Source organism: Polyodon spathula, chromosome 5, assembly GCF_017654505.1.
Source record: "Polyodon spathula isolate WHYD16114869_AA chromosome 5, ASM1765450v1, whole genome shotgun sequence".
Taxonomy (NCBI): domain Eukaryota; kingdom Metazoa; phylum Chordata; class Actinopteri; order Acipenseriformes; family Polyodontidae; genus Polyodon; species Polyodon spathula.
Window position 1 is genome coordinate 26,918,106 of NC_054538.1, and position 21,731 is coordinate 26,939,836.

Consider the following 21,731-nt stretch of genomic DNA (forward strand, 5'->3'; position numbering starts at 1 on the left):
GCAAATATCTCATATTGTCCAGGTATATATGAATCATAAGATCTGTGTAATTTTCCTTTCTCATTATAAAGATGATTTTTGGTCACTATAGTGTGGCGGTGAATGGATCACATCTCAGTCAAGCAATGAAAACAGTTATTATCTTGGCTTATCTTTTTTTATTACAACTTCATCCAGAAACCAGGAGCTATAGTTTAGAAAAGGTTACTGTAACGCAGAATGATTTAAAAATAAAATAACTCCAAAACATTTTGTCAGTAGCTCTTTCATTGTAACCAAAGTGACTTTCACTGATTTTTTTAGAGAGACGTGAAAATGAAATTCAAGTAAATTCCTTCTTCAGTCGCGTTGGATTGCTTTTTTTTTTTTTTGATTGACATCACTAAGTCAAGCGAGATGTAATCTGCAAACTGCCACTTAACAAATTAATTGCTCCAGACAATATGCACTGCAGGTTGCCTATACATGAGGCTGCAGCCTTTTGTGTTATGGCTGTTAATGGGCATCTGTAATGACCGGTAGGTGCACAATAGGCCTGCTCATCTGTGTTACTATTTGGTAAGAAGCTGTACCGCCCATTGAAAAAGGCTGCCACAGTTTGGGTCGCCTGCTCCCAGCTGCTGGGTCCTGTCATTGATAATAGATAGACCTTATGAATAAGACAAAACAGTTTGGCCTTCTCGGTCCTTGTAGCCTATTTAGAGGCACATACTAACAACATATGGTCCTTTCAGGGATCCATTGCGTTTGGCAACATGTTGCTCTGCTGTTGAATATAAATTCAAATTCAATATCCTGAGCATCACCATTTTCCTAAGTTCGAATTCCCTAGACACCTCGATATGGGTCACTGATTCACTAATATATATATTTTTTGAATGCATGTGTTAGCGTGTGTGTGAGGCAGACCAAGAAAACAGATTGGCCTATATTTCAAGCCTAATGATTGTTAATTGAAGTAATGAATAGGAAGCTTGAGGGGCTGAATGCTGTAGCCTGGTAAAATGTAACAGAACTATTGATTACTGGAAGGAGAGGTGAAGTGCTTCTGACACGAGTCAGCAAGAGCCAGACCAGCTGGTGCCATATTGTCAAAAGGGACAATGTAAATGTAATTGGCTCCTGTCTTTCTTTTAAAAAAAAAGGAAAGACGGTAAACATAGATTGTGCTGTGCTTCCAAACAACATTTTTGCAAAATATATATATATAATATATATATATATATATATATATATATATATATATATATATGAAAAGTCTATATATTCAATACCAACTTTAATCACATGTATCTTTACAATTGGAATCTGGAAATCTTTTTGAGAAAATGATTGAACTGCTAGCGATGTTTCTATAATCATAAATAATATAAGAAAAAAAGGGTAGTGCACAGTTTATGTTACAAATAATCAATTTTTATTTCACCTATCATGTATTTATTTATTTTGTTTACTTAAATTATTAGGGAACATCTGAACAGAGCAGCCAACAGTGGCATAGATACGTTTACAGGCTGCAAAAGGGAGAGTATTTGGATAAAAGGGAGAGCATTTGGATAAAAGGGACAGTATTTGGATGTGTGTGGAGAATGAATTGCTCCTCCCCCCCCCCAAGAGGGTGGTTCCTTCAGGGCAGCCTTCAGATGTGCTTGCAGGGCAATTACAGACCTCTATCCTTATCCATGTTTAAAAAATAGAAGAGACTTCAGTTTCCTGTGACACAAACCCACCCCAGCAACTTTAATGAGGGCAAAAGTAAAGGTACATGTCCGTTTACTGTAAAATGTCTACTAAAACATTTTGATGTTTTGAAAAATTATGGCAGTTAAAAGTGAGCCATATGTCTTGCTACTGCAGAAAAATACAACCATTATTACAAGGCTTGCCTAAAGATAAAAAGCACACAAGGGTATACTATTTAATGTAAGAGGATTCCTTCTGGAAATATAAAATTATATATAAACAATACCTACAGTAATGTGCTTTTAAAACTACAGCCGGTATTTATTTATTTATTTTCTTGGGGGGGGGGGGGGGGGTAGGTTAACACAGGAGTTAAAAAATTTTTTTGAGAAGCTGTGACAGGATGGCTTGAGCGGTGACATCAGACCCAGAAGAAACACACACTACAGAGGCTGAAATGTGAATGCGCTTACTTGCGCCGGTATATTTAAAATAAAAAGTGGAACAGACAAAACACGGCACTTTGGGCTTATTTTCACAAAATACACACAGGGGCGGAGCACACTGCAACAGATGCCTAATTGCAACAGGTCCAGTTAACATGGAATGAACCACAGATACTGTTAAGGATTTTAAGTAATACTACATGCAGTATGCAAGAGATTGTTAGATTTAACATAGCTATCAAGGCAACTTCTGTAAAGCGTCTCTAATGTGGTTTGTTTTCTGTGACAGTACTGACCCCTGCCATCATAAAATGCATAATGCAACTACTTCTTTTAGAGACAAGCTAAAATAATACTAGATGATTGTTTTCTGGAATCTGTGAAATTATTATTATTATTATTATTATTATTATTATTATTATTATTATTATTATTATTATTATTATTTAGCAGACGGCTTTTTCCAAATCGATTTACAGAGACTAGGGTGTGTGAACCATGCATCAGCTGCAGAGTCACTTTCAACAACGTCTCACCCGAAAGACGATGCACAAGGAGGTTACGTGACTTTCTTAGAGTCACACAACGAGTAAGTGAGTGAGCTGGGATTTGCACTTTAACTACCGGACCACACAGCGTCCGATGTTCAATTTAAATTCCAAATTCAAAACCCCTTTCTTTTGGTTATAATAAATCTGTAAATGATGCATGGTGGATACTGCTTTTATTTTGTAAACTGTAAATTCAGTTGGTTTCTTTTGTTTTGTTACCAGGGTAATGTTATTTTCAAGTACACATTAAAAAGTGGAACGCAGCGCGCTGCGTTTACTGGCACAGAAATGGAAACGCCCATTCAAAATCTGGTACGTCTTTTTCATCGTTTTTAATGTCATTTATTATATGTTTCCACCACGAAGAAAACAGTAGTCAAATATTTATCATATGCAATACATTGGGTCTTGTGATTTTTTTTTTTACTTATGTCTTCTCATTTAGTTTTGTTAGTCGTGAATTATTTTTTTCTTTTAAGAGAAATTGGTTGCCTGTTTCCAGTTTAACTTTGCAAAAAAAATAGTGTATAATTAATGGTTAATATACCACTTTTTAATAATAAAACACCCACCAGATCGCAACTGTTTGCACGTACCTCAAAATCTGACAGCGTACCACTTTCAATCTGACAGCATATCACTTTCTGACACAACACAAGTCAATTTTTGGTACACATACCACATTTTGATGAGGCAGCACTTTCTAATACTACACCGGCATGTGAGACCCTTAACGTGGTTAAACTTGCATTGTATACCTTTACATTGGTCATATAAACCAGTTGATTCAAGTTTTATAACAATAGCAAAAGAATGCTCTTTTTGATCACAATTCTGTTTAGTGATGTTCACTGTATTTGGCTTATCTCTGATTTCCAATACATGGTTGCCTATCAATTACTGCATTTTTATTGCAGTAGTTCATTTATGAAAGTATTGAGATGAGTATTGCATTGGTAATATACTTCGAAGGCAGTAACTAGTAATGTATCCATTATAAAAATGCAACCACCTACGTACTACAGTAGTATAGCACAGCAATGTACAACAGTAAAATAAATAAATAAATAAATAATAGTGGAATCATTAATACTGCATTTTGTCCTTTGTTGTGCTTATAGGTTTTACAAAAATATCCCAAATTCTTGGTTTAGTAGACATTTAAAAAAAAAAAAAAAAAAAAAGTTTCACGTTCTAAATTTACAGTACTGTCTATATAAAAGGAAAGTAGCGTGTTTTAAATATAAACAATCCTTTACTGCAGTTAGGGCGGAAACGATGAAGTTAGGCTAGCATTGAAATGTGAGTGCTGCTCTATCAGTGTTGCCAAGTCTCACGAGAAAAAAAAAAAAAAGCGGCACTGTCTTTCAAAACAAGCTCATCACAAGCCCAAAACAAGCACACTTCTTGTTAAAGTATGGGTGTTTATGCAAATTTCAATCTCGACGCTCAAAAAAACAAGCCCAATCCCGCTTATTAAAAGCGGACTTGGCAACTGTGCTCTTGCCGGACAGCGTGTGGAGTGTGTTCTCGTTTTACCGTCATACACAGTGGTGACGCAATCACTCAGAGACAAGACAGACTGGCTGTGTTCAGGTTCAGTGTCCAAAGAAAGAGTCCTTTAATTTTAAACAGACGATACACTGAAGAGAACTAGAAGTCTCCGAAACTGATGAATATAAAGATATGTATTTTTAAAAGTGAGTACCAAAATGTTCTGATTATTCATGTATACTCAGAAACATGATTTCGTTTTAACTTTTAGTATCCGAGTAAGTTTCTTGAGTGTATGCACTAATATATATTTTAGGAGGATACCTTTGTTTTGCGGCATAGGCATGTCTCTTGAAGTGTTTTTGGAAGAATGTCAATATATTACCTATCAACTCTTTTTTATTTGTTAAGTTATGTGATTGTAATAGGGAGGTGCGGTTGTCATGTAAATAGTGTCCGCTGCGAGAGCGGACGCTATCTCTTCATGTCTAAGCCACATGAAATACTTATTGTACTGTACTAGTGAAATAGTGTTTTGAGGAAACGTGCACTTGAAACTGTATTCACATCTGTCACATCTCACAGTATTATCATTTGTTTTATTTGTCTGTAAAAAAATTATTATTATTTTAAAAAAAAAAACAGCCTTTTTAGTGGGAAGTTTTTCCTTTCTTGATTACAGTTCGAAAAACACACCTGATTTCACACAGTATTTTAACAAAAAATGATTTAAAAAATAAATAAATAAACTGAATTTGGAAACAATTTACCCAAAAAATCAGAACCCCAAGCCATAATTAGAATGTATTTGTGAAACACCATTCCACGATAACTTGAACATAGAAGACAATTAATATCCTAACACAGTAGTTCTCAAACTCCAGGGGCAGGCCTTAGAAGGTTCAGAATTTTGATTTGATTTTATTAAAGGGCATATCTTAAACTATATTGTATAAAAGATGGATAATTTATTTTGGCTTTATTGGCGGTTTTGATTGGATCGCCAATAATACTTCCACCAATCAGAGGGTTGTGCCCTCTGCCACACTGGTATACAGAACAGGTTAAAGAAGTGAATGGCAGTAATGAAGTCAGTTTGCTTGAAAACGTTAAAAGTAGACCGGGTATCTCCATCATTATTCAGTGACTCAAAGGATGAAATGGTTAATGTAGCCTTTGCAAAAGAAGGTACAATGAAATTAGTAATTTAAACCTGGTGCAGGGTTTTTGGTTAAAGTGGTGCAATGTGGTACGCGAACCAAAACTTGACCCGTGTAATGTTAGAAAGTGGTGCGCTGTGAGACTTTGGTACAGGTACAATCAATTGTGATGTGATGTGTCTTCCTATTGACAAACATTTACATTTATCATTAATTATACATTAGTTATTTTGCAAACCATTAATTATACATATTTTTTGCAAACTTAAACTGGAAACAGACAGTCTGGCTCAGCTAAATCTTAACTACAGCAAAACAAACAAACAAAAATATAATCACTTGTTTGTAATAAAAAGGGTTTTCCTTTTAGTAATGGTAACATTATCCTGAGATAGTGTTACCATTTTACAAAAAAATAGGGGTGTGGTGAATAAACTGGTGACGTGACGTCGCTATACCTCCGACCTATCAAGTTGAACATAGGACACTATTTCACAGGGAGACTATTTTACATGATGCAGTGTGACAGATTGGCTGGTGGATGACATCAGACTCGGAACAGAAACACGCTGACAAGGCAGTTGTGGGGCGAAACTGAGACTGCTTTTATTAAATAAACAAAACAAAACACTTTTAGAAAGCAAAAGGGTATGATGGTTGAACCAAAACACACACAGAACAAAACATTAACAAGTACATAGTACAGTAATTTATATGTATGTACAGACTCGCGTCTTTCCTCCACTGACACACTCCGCCCCTATTATGGCCGAGGGGTTAACTAGCTAGTAATTGTCTTTTATTTACCTTTTAATTATCTTTTAATTACCCCTCTGCCATAGTCTGCACGATTTTAATTAAGTCTGACAGTCATGCATTCTCACAAGGAATTTAAACAATAAATTACACAAAACAATACCATGGCGGATGACATCTCGCTCGTCCGGCCAAACAATAAAATACAAATAACACTGCTTTTCATCGTCATATATATATATATATATTTATATTAATCATAATACAAATCTTAAAAATATAGCACAGATATAACTAGGGGCGCGATACTCCGCCACACGGGGACGGATGAAAACAAGCACTGAACAAGGGATCATGTTTGAGAAACTGTTTAATGTCTTTTTTTTTTTTAGTCTAAGAATTGTAAAATGTATTCTTCTATTTAATTGTGGCACACTTTTTGTACACAGTTTTATGACATTGAAAGCAGGTGTGTATTTGCTATCCATTTTCAGTTCTGGGGAGCTAAACTGATGCCATTTCTGGCCTGACGTCCACTTTGAGGGCTCAGAACTCAGCAATTATTTACCCTGTGACACTGATATTGCATATACAGTCTTTGTTGTTGTTAGATAATCTGGAGAAGCTACAGCGAATGTGATCAGTACAGTGGTTCAGCAATTCTGTGTGTGCAACAAGTATCAGGAAGAGATATTGAATTGAATACTTTGAAAGATCTGACCGCTCAAACATGGCCCCTTTTTGGTTGTCATTTTCATCTGTCAAGGGCACCCCAACAAAGGCTCCTAGCTTAAAAAAATAATGAAAGTTGAGAGCTTCTGTAATATTTTGAGATTTTTCCTAAAATACTTCCAGGTACTTCCATATGCGACATCAGAAAGTGAGTTAGTCAGGATCTCAGTATTTTGTCCATTTGGTGAGGAATGACCCAGTAGGTAGGTATCGTTTTATTTAGTTTTGAAGGGTTTATTATTGAGATAAAACATATAAATAAGTTTGATATCATAATTTCAGTAGACATCATTAGGGTCAACTGTGGAAGTAAATGTATAGGGGAAAATTAGATAACATTATAAATAGTTCAAATGTGACAAATGTGTGTGTGTGTGTGTGTGTATTTATGTATATTTACTTTACTGTTATACTTTTTGTTTTACCTCCCCAGGTGAAGCTATAACTAGAATGGCCTCTGCTTAAATTCAGGTGATAAAAATTATGCGCTTCATACTCAGGAATCATGAGGATACCAAAATTAGCCAGTGTTTTTCTACTTGTGATAAGTCTTGTTGTTTATTTGTCATATGTCAAGAAGCACATTGACAGTACGACTCCTTCAGACTCTAAAAACCCAGTTCAATCTAGAAATGGAAAGGATGAGCTGTGCCATTCAGAGAAAAGTCATTTCCTATATGGGATCATGTTTGATGCTGGAAGCACTGGAACAAGGGTGCATGTCTTCAAGTTTGAGAAAACACCAAATGGTATGTCTAAATCTAACAGAAAGCCATGTGATATTGTTTTTTTTTTTGTTTTAGTTTTTTTTAAGGAACAGTTTATGCCAAAGTATAAACTGATGTCTACTCTCAAGCATTGTTCTGGAACGTATTTCCATTTTTAAAGCCGGATATCTGTCAGAGTATATCACACATTTTTGTTGATTTGTTTACATATTGTCTTATTTTTTATATAATGAATTGAAATAATTGTATTTGTTGTGGTATTTTATAGAGAATGGGAATATGTATTATTGCTTGCACTATTTACAGTAGATATACCTGTAAGAGCCCTGGCGAGCACAGAGTGAAAAAACTAAAAGCTATTGCTGAAATGGTAGGATAAGTCTGATCATTTTTAACTGGCTTTCGCACATTCTTTTTTCTTTAAAAAAGAAATCCTGCCACTGAAATACAATACACGTAGAACAAATCTTATTGCCAGCATACAACCCTATTAAGAAACTGGGTAATTAGAATATGTTTTATTTCATTCATGACTTTTTAACAACTTTGTAAAGCATTTAAAAAATTGTCTTATCTTTCATTATTGTGTTTTTTTTTTTCTTCCAGAGGCTCCTAAATTGGCACATGAAACATTTAAAGCTATAAAACCGGGACTGTCACCCTACGCTGATGATCCTGAAAAGGTAATACTGTACTACACAAAGTGTGCATGTTAAATGTTAGTGAAGTGTCCTTATTTACAAACTTTTAATATTCTCTCCTGAGGATGCACATACCCAGTTGTGTAGTGCATATGTGACATATTTATATATAGCATCCATACACATTTAGTGTGTGTATGAAGTCTCAGAAACTGAGAATATTGGTACTGTAATGTCTTTACATACACCCATGTGCCACACTTATATATTTTTTTATTTAATTTGATTGTATTTTAGAACCACACATCACCTAATCTGGAATTCTTTTACTCATCACATACATTAACCACAAAATTAAGGAAACCCCTCCCCAGAATTTGGTCATTTCAACCCACGTTTAAAATAATACTCTACAATGTGCATGAATTCTTAAAATTTGATATCCATTTTCTCAGTTTGACCTTGTTTTATGTTATCAGTTTAATGATTGGGGCGCTATAATTCGCCTCATCATCATCATCATCATCATCATCATCATCATATTGTGCCTGATAGTTGTTTTTTCATAATTCCTGCCAATAGTGCACTGCTGGGATCCAAGAGCTTTTGAATGTTGCTAAAGAGAATGTTCCTTGTGACCTTTGGAAGAGCACTCCCCTTGTGCTGAAGGCAACAGCTGGACTGCGTCTGTTACCTGGTGAAAAGGCTAAGCAGCTGCTGGATAAGGTGGGTTATTGCATCTTGTTTGCATAACACTTTTGTATCTTGGTACTAATAAAAGAAAAACAATCACAGACTCACATTTGTCATCTATTGTAATCATAATAGAAGTTTGAATAAACATATAATGGAATTAAACTGGATTATGACTTTGTTATAACATTCTTAAAGGTGAAAGATATATTCCAGGCATCACCCTTTCTCTCCAGAGAAGACTGTGTCAGTATAATGGATGGCTCAGATGAAGGTGAGATTTCAGTGTTTTACTGTGTTTAACATTATCAGTTATCGAGGATGTATTGCAATTGAAGCACAGAAAAGTTTCCTAGAATCGTACAGCTGGTCAAAGACTGCAAATTACAAAAACAGGATTTACAAGCACCTACTGTAGTCCAAAGCTGTTCCAGGTGCAGTATGTTGAATGACATTTGCTTCTGCTACTAAAGTAAACACATGGATTTGGGTCTGACAAGGACATGGAAAGATGTATCTTTTTTTCCCCAGCAACAAGCTGTTATCTTTCTATATGATAGACTTATCTGCTCAATAAGAGCTATGTGAAATGTTTACTTTCAAATTCCTTATCATCTTAACTTAAATGCAGTCTTTTTTTATAGTATGTGTATTCATACAATTATTATTTTCTATTGTTAACATAGATTGTTTTTCATTAAATCTGTCAGTCAGAATCAGGACTCAGATTTTATCCTCTTGCTCAGATTTTTCCTCGAAGACCTTTACCATGGACATAAATTAGTATTGAGATTTTCTCCAGCCATTGTATTACACATTATCTTGAGCAGAGATAATGGCCCATATTCACGAAAGCTTTCCTAAAACAAAAATAAGTATTTACCCATAAAAAGCCAAAACTAGAAATTTAAGAAAATTAGTAGCAAGAGCTTAGTTCATAATGTTAGCGTTTTAAGTGGTGACCTGATATTTCAAATAATCGTTTGTCTGGCAAAACTAGTTGACTATACATATACTTTATATTTATTCTTGAGCACACTTGACTGACAGGAGGAATTGAGTTTCCAGATTATGCCTTTAAGTTTTTGATGATGTGCAACAGATTTATTCTCCCTTGTGTATTGACAGTTACATTTCCATTACAGGCATTTCAGCATGGATCACAGTCAATGTTTTAATAGGTGAGATTGAATGTTGCCATTATACCTGAAGTGTTTCCCGTTGTGTGTAGTATTGTTATACAATATAAACGCATATAAGGTGAAAACAGCATGCAGCTTTATTTTCTAGATTTCTAGTAAAATTAAAACCCAATAATATTAGCAATCAGTTTAGTAATTGTAAGTCATATTATGTAATGAGAATGATAGATTCTTAGGCAAGGTCTACCAAATATAAATCAAGTTTTACAGAAACTTTACAGAGTGCCTATAATGCGTTCCCCTGTTCTTGTTCTGCAGGCAGCCTGCATGGTCAGGAGCAAAACACTGTAGGAATACTGGATTTGGGAGGGGGCTCAACACAGATAACGTTCGCTCCGCGACACGAGGTAAGACAGATTTTCTTAATGCATAAATTAAAGCATCAATCTTTGCACTAATCCTCAGGTCCCCAAAATAAATGTGCATTTTATCCGGATACAAATGCTGGATGTTTTCATGGTGTCTTTTTGTCTTCTGCTGAGTCACATCAAAAATGTGATAAATAATTTGTTCAGTTTCATTCTTCTGTATGGCCCTTGATTATACATTTACCAGCACTATTTTTTTTTTCATCTGCATTCTGTTTTCTCAGAAAACAATTCAAACCTCACCAGTAGACTTCATCACATCGTTTCAAATGTTCAATAACACCTTCTCACTCTATTCACACAGGTAAGTCTAAGTGATATTTAAAACATGAGAAACAATCCACCAAATTTTATTATGGTGCTAAACGTTATCTCTTACTATGTGTAAATGCTTTCTGAAATTCCCAGAAGGGTGCAGGTCAAGTGACTATATAAGTAACTCATGTGAATGAGCACCTGTGACAAAGTGGATGAGTGGATGCAGGTACAGGAGCGATGTAGTGTATGACTGAAACAGACAGAGATGATTGTAATCCGGTTTGGAAAGGAGTTCATTAATTGTTTCCAGATCTGGCGACCAAACAATAATCCCCCAGCAGTAAATAACAATGTGTACTGCACGGGGTAAATAACAATAGGATTGCAATCCCAAATTATAAACAATAATGTCCACCCCACAATAACACTAACATGGTTGCCAGTCCTGGGTGCGTGCAGTAGTATTCGTGGTGGGTGATACAAGTATTTCATGACAGTGGTGAAATGTTGTTCCTGCTTTGTGCTCGCCCATGGCGACAGCTCCGGAAACATGTTAGCCCTCTGGTAATTTACAAACAAGACGAATTACTAACAGACACAAAAACAAACAAAACACTGACGAAACTGTTATATTCTCTGGGGTCTCTCACAAGCCTTCTAGGTTCTAATATAAAACCAGAGTGAAGGAACAGATTATGATTCTCTGTCACACATGACCCCTTCATAAACCATTGCAACCGCCTCTCCAATCTGCGGCTGCCACGTCATTTCCCTTCTGGGTCAATGTGTTATTGCAACGGGGTCTTGCCCCCTTCCAGACTGTTTTACTTCCCTTGAATCCTAGGAAAGAACTGTCAGACCAGCCCATCCAAGGGACTCTGTTCTCGCTGCTTAGCGCTCTCACCGGTCGGGAGGGAGATTTACAACCAAGAATCATTTTATTTCTGTCACAGCACCTCAGCCCTTGGTCAGCAAACAAGGGTCAATGATGAAAGTAAATTCACAAATCCATATTAAAGTAAATCAGAGAATTCCAGTAAGATGTAACTTATAGATGAAATGCATGTGGTTATACTGGAATTTTTGATTTTACCACAAAATTTATTTTCTTGCAGCTACCTGGGACTTGGTTTAATGTCAGCAAGACTTGCCATTTTGGGGGGGTTAGAGGGGGTGCCATGTAAGTATTATTATTATTTCTATTATTTACACTTCTCTTCCTTTCTGGTGGCAGTTGATTTCCATTAGGAAATGTGGTGGTTTGGAGGGAGTAGATATTTAAAGGGGTCAAATGTGTTCCACTGTACATTGCAGGAATTATGTTTTCTGGAAAAATCTGGTGGAAGAGTGTACGCTTGTTAATGAGGGATCACTCTATGTAGCCTATATATTTCAGACCGACCCACTGTATTATCGAAGCATTTAGCGTTTTGCCAAAGAAAAACACTGATCCAAAAGAGAACTTCAAATAAGTAACTTTTTTTTTTTTTTCTTGTGTCTAGTTCTATAACATTTTTAACAGTTTTTGTTTTGTTTTACACTAACATGCTGCAAACTTAGCTAGGTGGTCACTGTTTTAAAATATGTCTGTAGTATCCTAACTTAGTATAAAAATGCAAGGTTTACAAAATATTTTCTTTGACTGTTTTGTATTTGTATGTGTGTGTGTGTGTGTAAATAACAAAATGAGGTAACATTTTTTTGCCCGAGATGCATGCCCCATGTGCACTTCCCCCTTCTAGTAAACAGTACAGTATTTGAAAAGGATGATTTCCCCAACATATAATAACATATTGTTCTGAAGACAGAAAGCAACATAGTACATTACCATTATTCAGATACTTAATAAACTTGAATATAAAAACATCAGGTGAGTTATTTACCTCGGTGAATAGGATGAGCCTGCTTGCTAGTGCAGTTTGTGCTGTCTCAGCTTAATTTCAGAGTTTCAACCTCAGATCTGTCTCTACATTCAAACGTTTTCTGTACTTGTTTTTGATGTAAATAAGTGAATAAAACTCTGCTTCGCAGATATGTTGAAGCAAAGTGAGCAAGTATTTCGACAGCTGTTTGTGACAATTCAGCAAAGTCTTTTTGAATTGAGAGCCAGAACTCAACAGGCATAACTTTGAAATTATCTCTCAAAACTGTATCACAAGCAACAATCAAATTCTCTTTTAGACTTGCAACAATCTTGGTCTTTGCTACAAAGTTTTCTGAAAATGGATTTCAAACCCAGGCAAAATCCTGCAATTCATTTACCTCACTTTCAGGAAAATATACTCTGAAATGCAAGCAAAGTGGAGACAAATGCTCCACTAGCACATCTTTAACTTCCAAGACCGACATTCCACAATCCATAATGACAGAAGACAGTGTTGGAAACACAGTTACATCGTCTTGCATCACACAGCTACTCCAAAACAAAACTTTTTTTTGGAAAAGCTCTGTACTTTTTCCTGAGTGATGAAAATGTTACAGTTCTTACCTTGCAAGGAAAGGTTAAGTTAATTGAGTTTGTCAGATATGTCAGCCAAATAGCCCAGTAAAACCTGAAAGAGCTGGTCGAATAAGCGTTGGTGAAGTGGGGAGTGAGAGTTCATCAAAAACATCGAACATAAACCATTAGTTTGGCTGCATTGTTGTCATCGATTTGTAACGCGAAAAGAAGGCTTACTGTGTTATCAGATAACGGAATGAGACTTAACTGATCAGCAACTTTCCTTCCACATACTGTTGATGCCATTTCAATCACTGCTGGCAGCACAAGATCTTCACCAATCGTATGAGGTTTTCCACTTCTTGCTATTTAGTTTGGTAGGAGACAGCATACAATGCTTTGTGCTTTGGCAGGTGTAGCTCTGCTTTCTCCTATGAATAGAAAGAGCTTTTGTTAGAAACAAATCTCGTGGCTTATCTTTGAGGGCAGGATATTTGGTTTCCAGATGGCGTTACTTTTAGTTTGTTTGGTTTCTATCACTGGCAAGAACATCTGCTCAAACATCACATTGTTGTCGCTGATGTTCATCAGAAACAATACATGTAAATCCCAAATCCAAGTAAGATGGTTGGTATTTCCTATTTTTTTTAACCTGGCTTTACCTGCTCCTTCATCTCGATCAATATTCTCAACTTTACGCTTTAAAAATGCTCCATTCTTTCCTATTGTTTGCTGTCTAATGTTAACACAAGCGATAGCTAGCGAGAGTAAATAACATCAGAGTCACATTCACATGTCGGTTTCAGGCGCTAAGGGGCGATAACGTGCATCAGAATATTGTTCAAGAAAGCTTTGGTACGATCCACCTTGTTTACAATCGCCAAGGAGTCAGAAACAAATATTTACCGGTCAGGTCTCACGCCCCAGTTTGAAAACCTGTTAGAGGATTCTGTGGACTGCTGTAATTCTAGTTATGTGCCTGTAGGTGTCAGTATAATAAAGTACAAACATTTAACCAGAATTGAGATCTCAGCTGTACTGGTATTTTTTTGCAAATGAACCATTAGAAGGCAGACTTTCTCTAGTGTTTCAGATAAAAACAAACAAACAAAAAAAAAAAAAACACACAGAATATTATACAATTTATTTTTTTTGATTACTTCATAAGTCTAAAGCCACAGTACCCCCCTTTGCACTTACTCTAATTGTTGGGGACACTAAAGAAAAAAATATTTAACAGCAAAAAAAGAAACATTTTGTAACATTTAACATGTAACATTTTTACGTTTATCACAAACATGTTCTATTTGTTTAAATTTCTATCTTCTATTCAGTAATTTTGCTGTTTTAACAACATATTATTTGACCCAACAGAGAATGCTTTTCTGGTTCACAGAGACCCTATTTTGATTCTTAATGTAATGTTTTAACAGTGGAGAAAGGAAACACATTGGTGAGCCCATGCTTAGCCCCGGACTATGAAGAACAGTGGGAGCATGCTGAAGTAGTTTATATAATCAAAGGGCAGAAGGCAGGTAGGGTGGATGTTTTTTAATGTTTTATGTTTTTGATAAATACAAAATAAAAGTATTGTCGTGCTACTATTCATTTTAATATTATTCCGTGGTGTAGCATGAAATAATAATTTGGGTTGGAAACATCAGGGTAGATGGGGTTAGCCTTAAATAATTGGTAATGTCAAAATGTCATATTTACTTGGAAGGATTTGTAAATTAATATTGCAACCCCGATTATTTCGTTATTTGAATATTACATACTTTGCCTACCCAGTCTTGTTGCAGCTTTTTACGATTGTTTAAGAAGATCCCTCTTTTAAATGTACTAAGTTTTATTTTTACTTCTTAGGAATTGTAGTTTTTTGTTTTTTATGGAACCCGTTGTGTGCTGTACTCCATGGTATCATGGTTCATCTGTAATTGATGGTGATTTGCCTACAATAAAAGTGTTAACCAAGCATATCTAATTATTTTGTATGTGTTTTTATTCAGGAGAGCCCCTCTATGAGTCCTGCTACAGCAAAGTGGAGAAAATTCTCTATAGAAAAGTTAAAAAGGCAGAAGAGGTGAAATATATGGATTTTTACGCTTTTTCATATTATTACGACAGGGCTGTGGATATTGGTATAATTGGTAGGTGTTTTGATTTCTTCTTTTTTTTTTTAAATGAACACTACATTGAATTATGTTTATTAGATTTGTATTGTACTTTTTTTATAGATTAGAAGGGATTACTATTAGAGTAAAATAATGTTCTAGAATTTGTGACTATAAAAGCTAGAGAATAATGCATTTCAGATGATATTTTAGTGTACTGCCAAGTGATTTCTTGTCAGAAACTATATAGCACATTTATTCTGGCTGCACTTATTTCCTGTTATATTCCTCCTCAGCTGTTACGCTCCCAATCACTACTGTCCCTCTGTCCCACCCTCGCCCTGTGCCCAATCCCGTTTCCGTTCCTTCTCACTTCTTGCTCCCCTTCATTGGACTAAACTTCGACTCAACAGAAAACAGTCACCCACTTAACGCAGTTTTCGCTTCTCCCTCAAAACTCATCTTTTTTCGATAGCCCATCCTACCCTTACTGTTGGCCCTCGACCTCCTTTTATGACCTTGCCTACCCGACTCTGACCTAGACTCTGGCCCTTGCTTTCACATAGCTATTAATCTTCTCACCCTACCCCAATAATCTTACCCTTTTTCTTCACACATTTTTTTTCAGTTTGTACAAATTCTAAAACATGTAAAGCGCCTTGGTTAAAGGCACTATATAAATGCTGAATAAATAAATTCATTGATTCATACTCAGTTGCAGTTTGAGAATAAATCAGCTTTAAGTGTTCTGTATTCCTTCTCCAGATGAAAAGACAGGCGGCAATATAAAAGTTGAAGATTATGAAGCAGCAGCCAAAAAAGGTAAGACAGCAGTAGAACATTATCTGTTTGGGTTGTGCATGTTAAATATAGGGTGATGCACTTACACTACTTGTGTTTTCTGATGCAAAAAGCTACAACTGTCCTGATTTTGATTTTTGTTATTCTTGGAAGTGTGCAAAAGTATGGAAACTGATCAAGGGGAGAACCCATTCCTTTGTCTTGATCTAACATACATCGCAGCCTTGCTACAAGAACTGGGTTTTCCAAAGGACAAAGTCTTTAAGGTAATACAATATTTTATGTAACATTAAGTTTTTCATGCAAAACATTATTTACTGTTAATGTATGTATGTGTTTGTTTGTTTGTTTTTACAGCTTGCAAGGAAGATAGACAATGTAGAAACCAGCTGGGCACTGGGAGCCACCTTCCGTTACATTGAATCCCTTCACAAACACTGATGAAGGACTAGTTTGTGCAGTAATGTAGAACTGTCTTGTTAAGAACCGTTTTTACATTTATGAAACATTGTTTATATGACTATTTTTCACATTTGCAGGTTGCTTTATTGTTTATATATATATATATATATATAGATAGATAGATAGATAGATAGATAGATAGATAGATATAGATAGATAGACAGACACACACACAGGGTTAGAAAATAACAGTGGTACTCCTACCTTTTGAAACTTGCTAGTCCTGATGTGCCTATGTTGGAATCGACAATAGCTGGGGTTCCTAAAAATAGGCTTAAACATTGTTATAATTTTTTTTTTTTAATTTATTTATTTTTTAAGAAAAGGCGCCTTGGTAAACACTCCTACAGATCGATTAATCATCTGTTTGCACCTCGTTACTGAGCGAGTACTGTACTGTGTGCTGAGAAACTGACAGCACCAGACGTGATGAATTTGAAGAAGGTTATCACATAATTTTGTGAACTGGCAATAGCTACTACCATATTTTATTTTAGTAATACATTTATTTCTACCAGTTATTTGTACCAATTATATGAAGTATATTCTGCCAAAACAGCTATAATGTATTCAGTTGTAATGTGAATTTTGTATAATTATTATATACTTAAAAGCACAAACATTATTGCATAATAAATAGAAGACCTTGATCCATTAATTCTGATGATGTGTTGCAAAAGCAAATGTAGAGAAAAAAATGTAATGTGTTCCATAGGTTATGGAATTGCAATACTTGTGTTGGTTTTGTATGTTCTATTACCAACAGCTGCAGAAAACTTTCTCAAACAGCAAGCTCAGGGATACGGCTGGTTTATGACCTAACGTCATTTTTTACAGTTACTGTAAAAATCGTTTGTATAGGTCGCACTGGTGTAAAAGTTGCTCCCCTCTTTGAGACTTCAAGTTTAGGGAAAAAAACAATGTGTTAAAATAGCTTTTTTTAAATAGCTTTTCCCTACATGCTCAACACCGATAAATAAAGAAAGATAGACGGATTTAGTTTAGAAATAACCCTTGTTTGCAACATGTTATTCCATTAATAATTTCAGTGTTTTTCGTTTTTACTTAAACTGCTAGAAACTATTCTGTTTTTCAAGTACATTTAAATGCACTGTCAAAATACAACAAATATAAATATTGTAGTAATCCGTGCATTTGTTTGTTTACTGTTTTCTTTTTGTGTTTGCATGCTGTGTGTTATTCTCTCCCTGCTGTATTCAATTAAATAAAAAAGCAAAAAAAAAAAAACTTGACTAAACAATGCACGGTCTAATAACCAGTAAACAAAACATATTAATGTTGCATACAGTGCAGTACAATTGCACTACATTTCAAGCTGTAAAAAAAAATACATTCATTTTGTTAATCAAAACCATACACATACTTTACAAGTGTACCACTGCTTTGCACTGACATGTAGAACAAGTTACAGTATGTTATGAATTAAAGTTCTATCAGCTTGTTTTTCTCTGGCCATATTTAACCCTTTGCAGTCAATTTATTCAGCGCTTGTCAGGCGTGTCAGGTCCAATTTATTTTCACATGCATGGTTTAATTTTTTTTTTTTTTTTTTCAGTGTAAACAGGTTTATAAGGCTGTGCATGGCATAAGAGCGTCAGTACTGTATCTCCAGCCAAGCCCCACTCCTTGTTCACTGTATTTTTCACATTCGTTTTTATAGACGTGCATACTGATAAATCCTCTCTTGATCTCTCGTTTTATCACCAAACTCCTCAATAATGCGATCCATGTCATTGTTTTATTACCATAACATCTCAAAAAGCTCTGCAAAGGTCTGTGATATTCTTTGAGTGATGAGCGGTTCCTGTAGGTTCCCTCTGCTGGGTAGTACATTTCAAAGCAAACACTCAACCATAAACACCAAGGCACTTTCAAAAGAACTCTGGGACAAAGTTGTTGAAAGAAGCGGAAGGTGTACGGCACCATCAAGACCCTGCCTAGATCAGGCCGTCCCTCCACTGGATATCCGAGCAAAACTGAGACTGATCAGAGAGGCTACCAAGAGGCCAATGGCAACTTTGCAAGACCTACAGCCTTTTATGGCCAAGACTGGTCAAAGTGCGCATGTGTCAACAATATCTCAAGCACTCCACAAATCAGGCATGTATGGTAGGCTGGCAAAAAAGCTCACCTTGAAGTATGCAAAAAAACACCTAGGAGATTCTGTAACCATGTGGCAAAAAGTTTTGTGGTCTGATGAAACTAAAATGGAACTTTTTGGCCTAAATGCAAAGCATTACGTTTGGCGCAAACTCAACACGGCGCATCACCCAAAGAACACCATCCCTACTGTGAAGCATGGTGGTGGTAGCATGATGTTATGGGGATGTTTCTCATCGGCAGAGACTGGGGCACTTGTCAGGATAGAAGGGAAAATGAATGGAGCAAAGTAGAGAAGTCCTTGAGGAAAACCTGCTGCCCTCTGCAAGAAAGCTGAAACTGGGACAGAAGTTCACCTTTCAGCATGACAACGACCCAAAGTACACAACCAAAGCTACACTGGAGTGCATAAGGAACAAAAAGGCAAATGTCCTTGAGTGGCCCAGTCAGAGCCCTGACCTAAATCCAATCGAAAATTTGTGGCATGACTTGAAGATTGCTGTCCATCAATGCTCCCCAAGGAACTTGACAGAGCTTGAGCTGTTTTGTAAACAAGAATATTGCCAAATCTAGGTGTGCAAAGTTGGTAGAGACCTATCCCAACAGACAGCTGTAATTGCTGCCAAAGGTGCTTCCACCAAGCATTAACTCTGGCAGGGGAATGAATTTTCAAACAGTTTTGCATGCACCTCTAGTATCTTATGCTTTTTTTTTTTTTTTACTTTTAATAAAATGTGTTATGTATTAATAGAAATTAAGAGTATAAAGTTGTTTAATGTTGCAGCTGGCTGTTATGTTACTTAAAACTTACATTTGAGCATTGAAAAGAAAGAAAATGCACAAAACACAGACCCAAAAAAAGTTTACATAGTGTCGTCCCCCCCCCATAAAAAATAAAAACTACAATATTTTATTTCTTTTTAAATAGAGCATAAGTCAAAGTGTATTTGTAGACAGGAAGGAATGTGTGCTTTGCAGATTCATAACATTTGAGTTTTGAGATTAGAGGGGAATTTATAATAATAAAAACTATGATGCTTTACATTGACAATATATAACCTGGCAAGCTAAACAAACCATGCTGGGTAAACGGTGCCTTTCACAATATGCTTTATTTACTTAAAAAAAAAAAAAAAAAAAAAAAAAAAAACAAGTACAAAGTTAAGAATCCATCATAAAAAAAAAAAAACTAAAGTCATGTTTTAATCACAAGAAACAAACCAAGCGTTGAACAGCATTCCAGTATTTAGCCCATACAACTGACAGAGTCTGATGGAATTGGTTGAGGTTTTCAAAGAGTTCCAGTTAACCCAGCCACAGAAAATGTACTCTGTAAGCAGGGTGCAGTACATTTCTTACAGGAAGGAATCACACCACTCTTTTAAACATGTGTAACATGAGGAGGCTTGTTTGGAATTGGCTCCACAAGTGTCTTTTAACCATTCTATAAAGAGTTCATCATCTTTTCTCAGAACAAGAAACTGACCCAAGACAATGTATGCCTACAAGAAAAGGGAAACATGTTTGAGTTTGACAATGACAATATAGTACATCATGCAACTACACTTAGTCTTCTCAGAGATGCTTCTTTCTAGTTTTACAACTCCATCACATACCCTATATAGTCCTGAATTAATAAAATGTATGGCAGCCATAGCCATTATAAAGTATAGCAATTGTGGTGCCATTAACTTTGATTGAATGCAGGTTAAACATAGCAATTGCCCAGGAACACACTCATTTGTTAAAGCAGTTGTCCATTTCAACTAGCCTGTTCACAAATTGAAAAGCTTTAGGCTTTGCACAGGTAACAAAACAAAATACTTATTTGTAGCACTCATCTAGCAATGGATTTCAAACCCCCCCTTACAAAACATGCACACAGACCATCACTTTAAATGAGACAATCTACCAAACATAATTTGCCTTACTTTATCAAATCCTTGCTCTTCTAGTTTCTTCCCAAGCACCCCTCCAATCCCAGAGAGTGCCGTGACATGCTTGTCTCCCATGGGCTCTGCTACAAAGTCCCTGTGCTTCTGTGAGGTAGTGGACATGCCTGCGGGTTCTGAGCTAGAGATGAAGGAAAGGCACTTTGCACGTCATGTCAAGCGGGTCTTGCTGTAGAACAAGCAGCTTCAGATGCCAATATAATTTGCCGTTATGTTAGCCAGATTCTCCATCCATTTAAAATAGTATGGGAAAATAAAACTAAATTCTACAAAAAATACGAGAGAGCCTACAGAGTAATCCTACCACGCTCTCAATTGCACCAATTCCCACTACAATATTGGCGACATTTTCTGCAAACAAACTACAGTTCATTTCGAGTTTCAACTGGCATACTTTTTTCCAACGAGGTCTAGACTAAATACACTGACTAGCAATCAAGATGACAATACCATCCACACCTTGTAATTAAATTAAAGTAATTCGAATGATCCATAATGAATATGAAAACAAAATAAACCCTACCTTCTTATGTTGATGAACGTTTACCGCCAGAAAGAACCGCCCGACGATCCCCAACTTTCTTCCTTTAGCTAGAAAGATCACGTGATCTGCGAATCACGTGAGTGGGAAGACATTCAGAGGGTGCCATTGCGATATTGCAGTATACGTTACAGATGGTCTAAGAGTCGATCGCATTTTAATAAACACTGTTTCTCTATTTGTTTGGAAAAAAAATCCCTGTCTGAGATCTATGGAGGTAGTCCAAATTGAAATTGAAGTTAAAAAAACAAACAAAAAATAAATAAACCTAGACATTCAGTAAAGGAAATAATTAGATATCAGCATTTGAAATGATAACATATCTATCTCTACAACAAGTGGATATTTTGACTGTTTGTGACAGAGAAAACAATGTGGATGAGAACTATAGGTTAGAAAACAAAATTAAATAGAACAGAGAGGCAGCAAACCTAAACACACTTCCCTGCAATTAACTTTATAAAAATCACTTCAACCTTAATTGCCTAAGATGATGTGGCGGCTCGTGTATAAGGGCGCAAAGGGCGCCGCCCCACCAGTTTAAATTAATAAGTAATACTAATAATGATCTAAATTAAACTGCAGCTA

At 35.9% G+C, this 21,731-nt stretch overlaps 2 protein-coding genes across 2 annotated transcripts; one reads left to right on the plus strand and one right to left on the minus strand.

The window, feature by feature from the left end:
- The first annotated feature begins 4,243 nt into the window (after nt 1-4,243).
- LOC121315772 (ectonucleoside triphosphate diphosphohydrolase 6-like) lies at nt 4,244-17,516 on the plus strand. Its single transcript, XM_041250158.1, has 14 exons — nt 4,244-4,380; nt 7,256-7,571; nt 8,157-8,233; nt 8,774-8,917; nt 9,083-9,158; nt 10,030-10,065; nt 10,345-10,433; nt 10,679-10,758; nt 11,828-11,892; nt 14,586-14,687; nt 15,162-15,302; nt 16,032-16,088; nt 16,221-16,333; nt 16,425-17,516. Exons 2-14 carry the CDS (start codon nt 7,328-7,330, stop codon nt 16,506-16,508), a joined length of 1,308 nt encoding a protein of 435 aa, XP_041106092.1. The 5' UTR covers nt 4,244-4,380; nt 7,256-7,327; the 3' UTR covers nt 16,509-17,516.
- A 2,302-nt stretch (nt 17,517-19,818) lies between these two features.
- On the minus strand, nt 19,819-21,185 carry LOC121315271 (barrier-to-autointegration factor-like). The gene is made up of 3 exons (XM_041249312.1): nt 21,126-21,185; nt 20,582-20,723; nt 19,819-20,152 (listed from the first exon to the last, which is right to left on the minus strand). Exons 2-3 carry the CDS (start codon nt 20,705-20,707, stop codon nt 20,006-20,008), a joined length of 273 nt encoding a protein of 90 aa, XP_041105246.1. The 5' UTR covers nt 20,708-20,723; nt 21,126-21,185; the 3' UTR covers nt 19,819-20,005.
- Between the last annotated feature and the right edge of the window lie 546 nt (nt 21,186-21,731).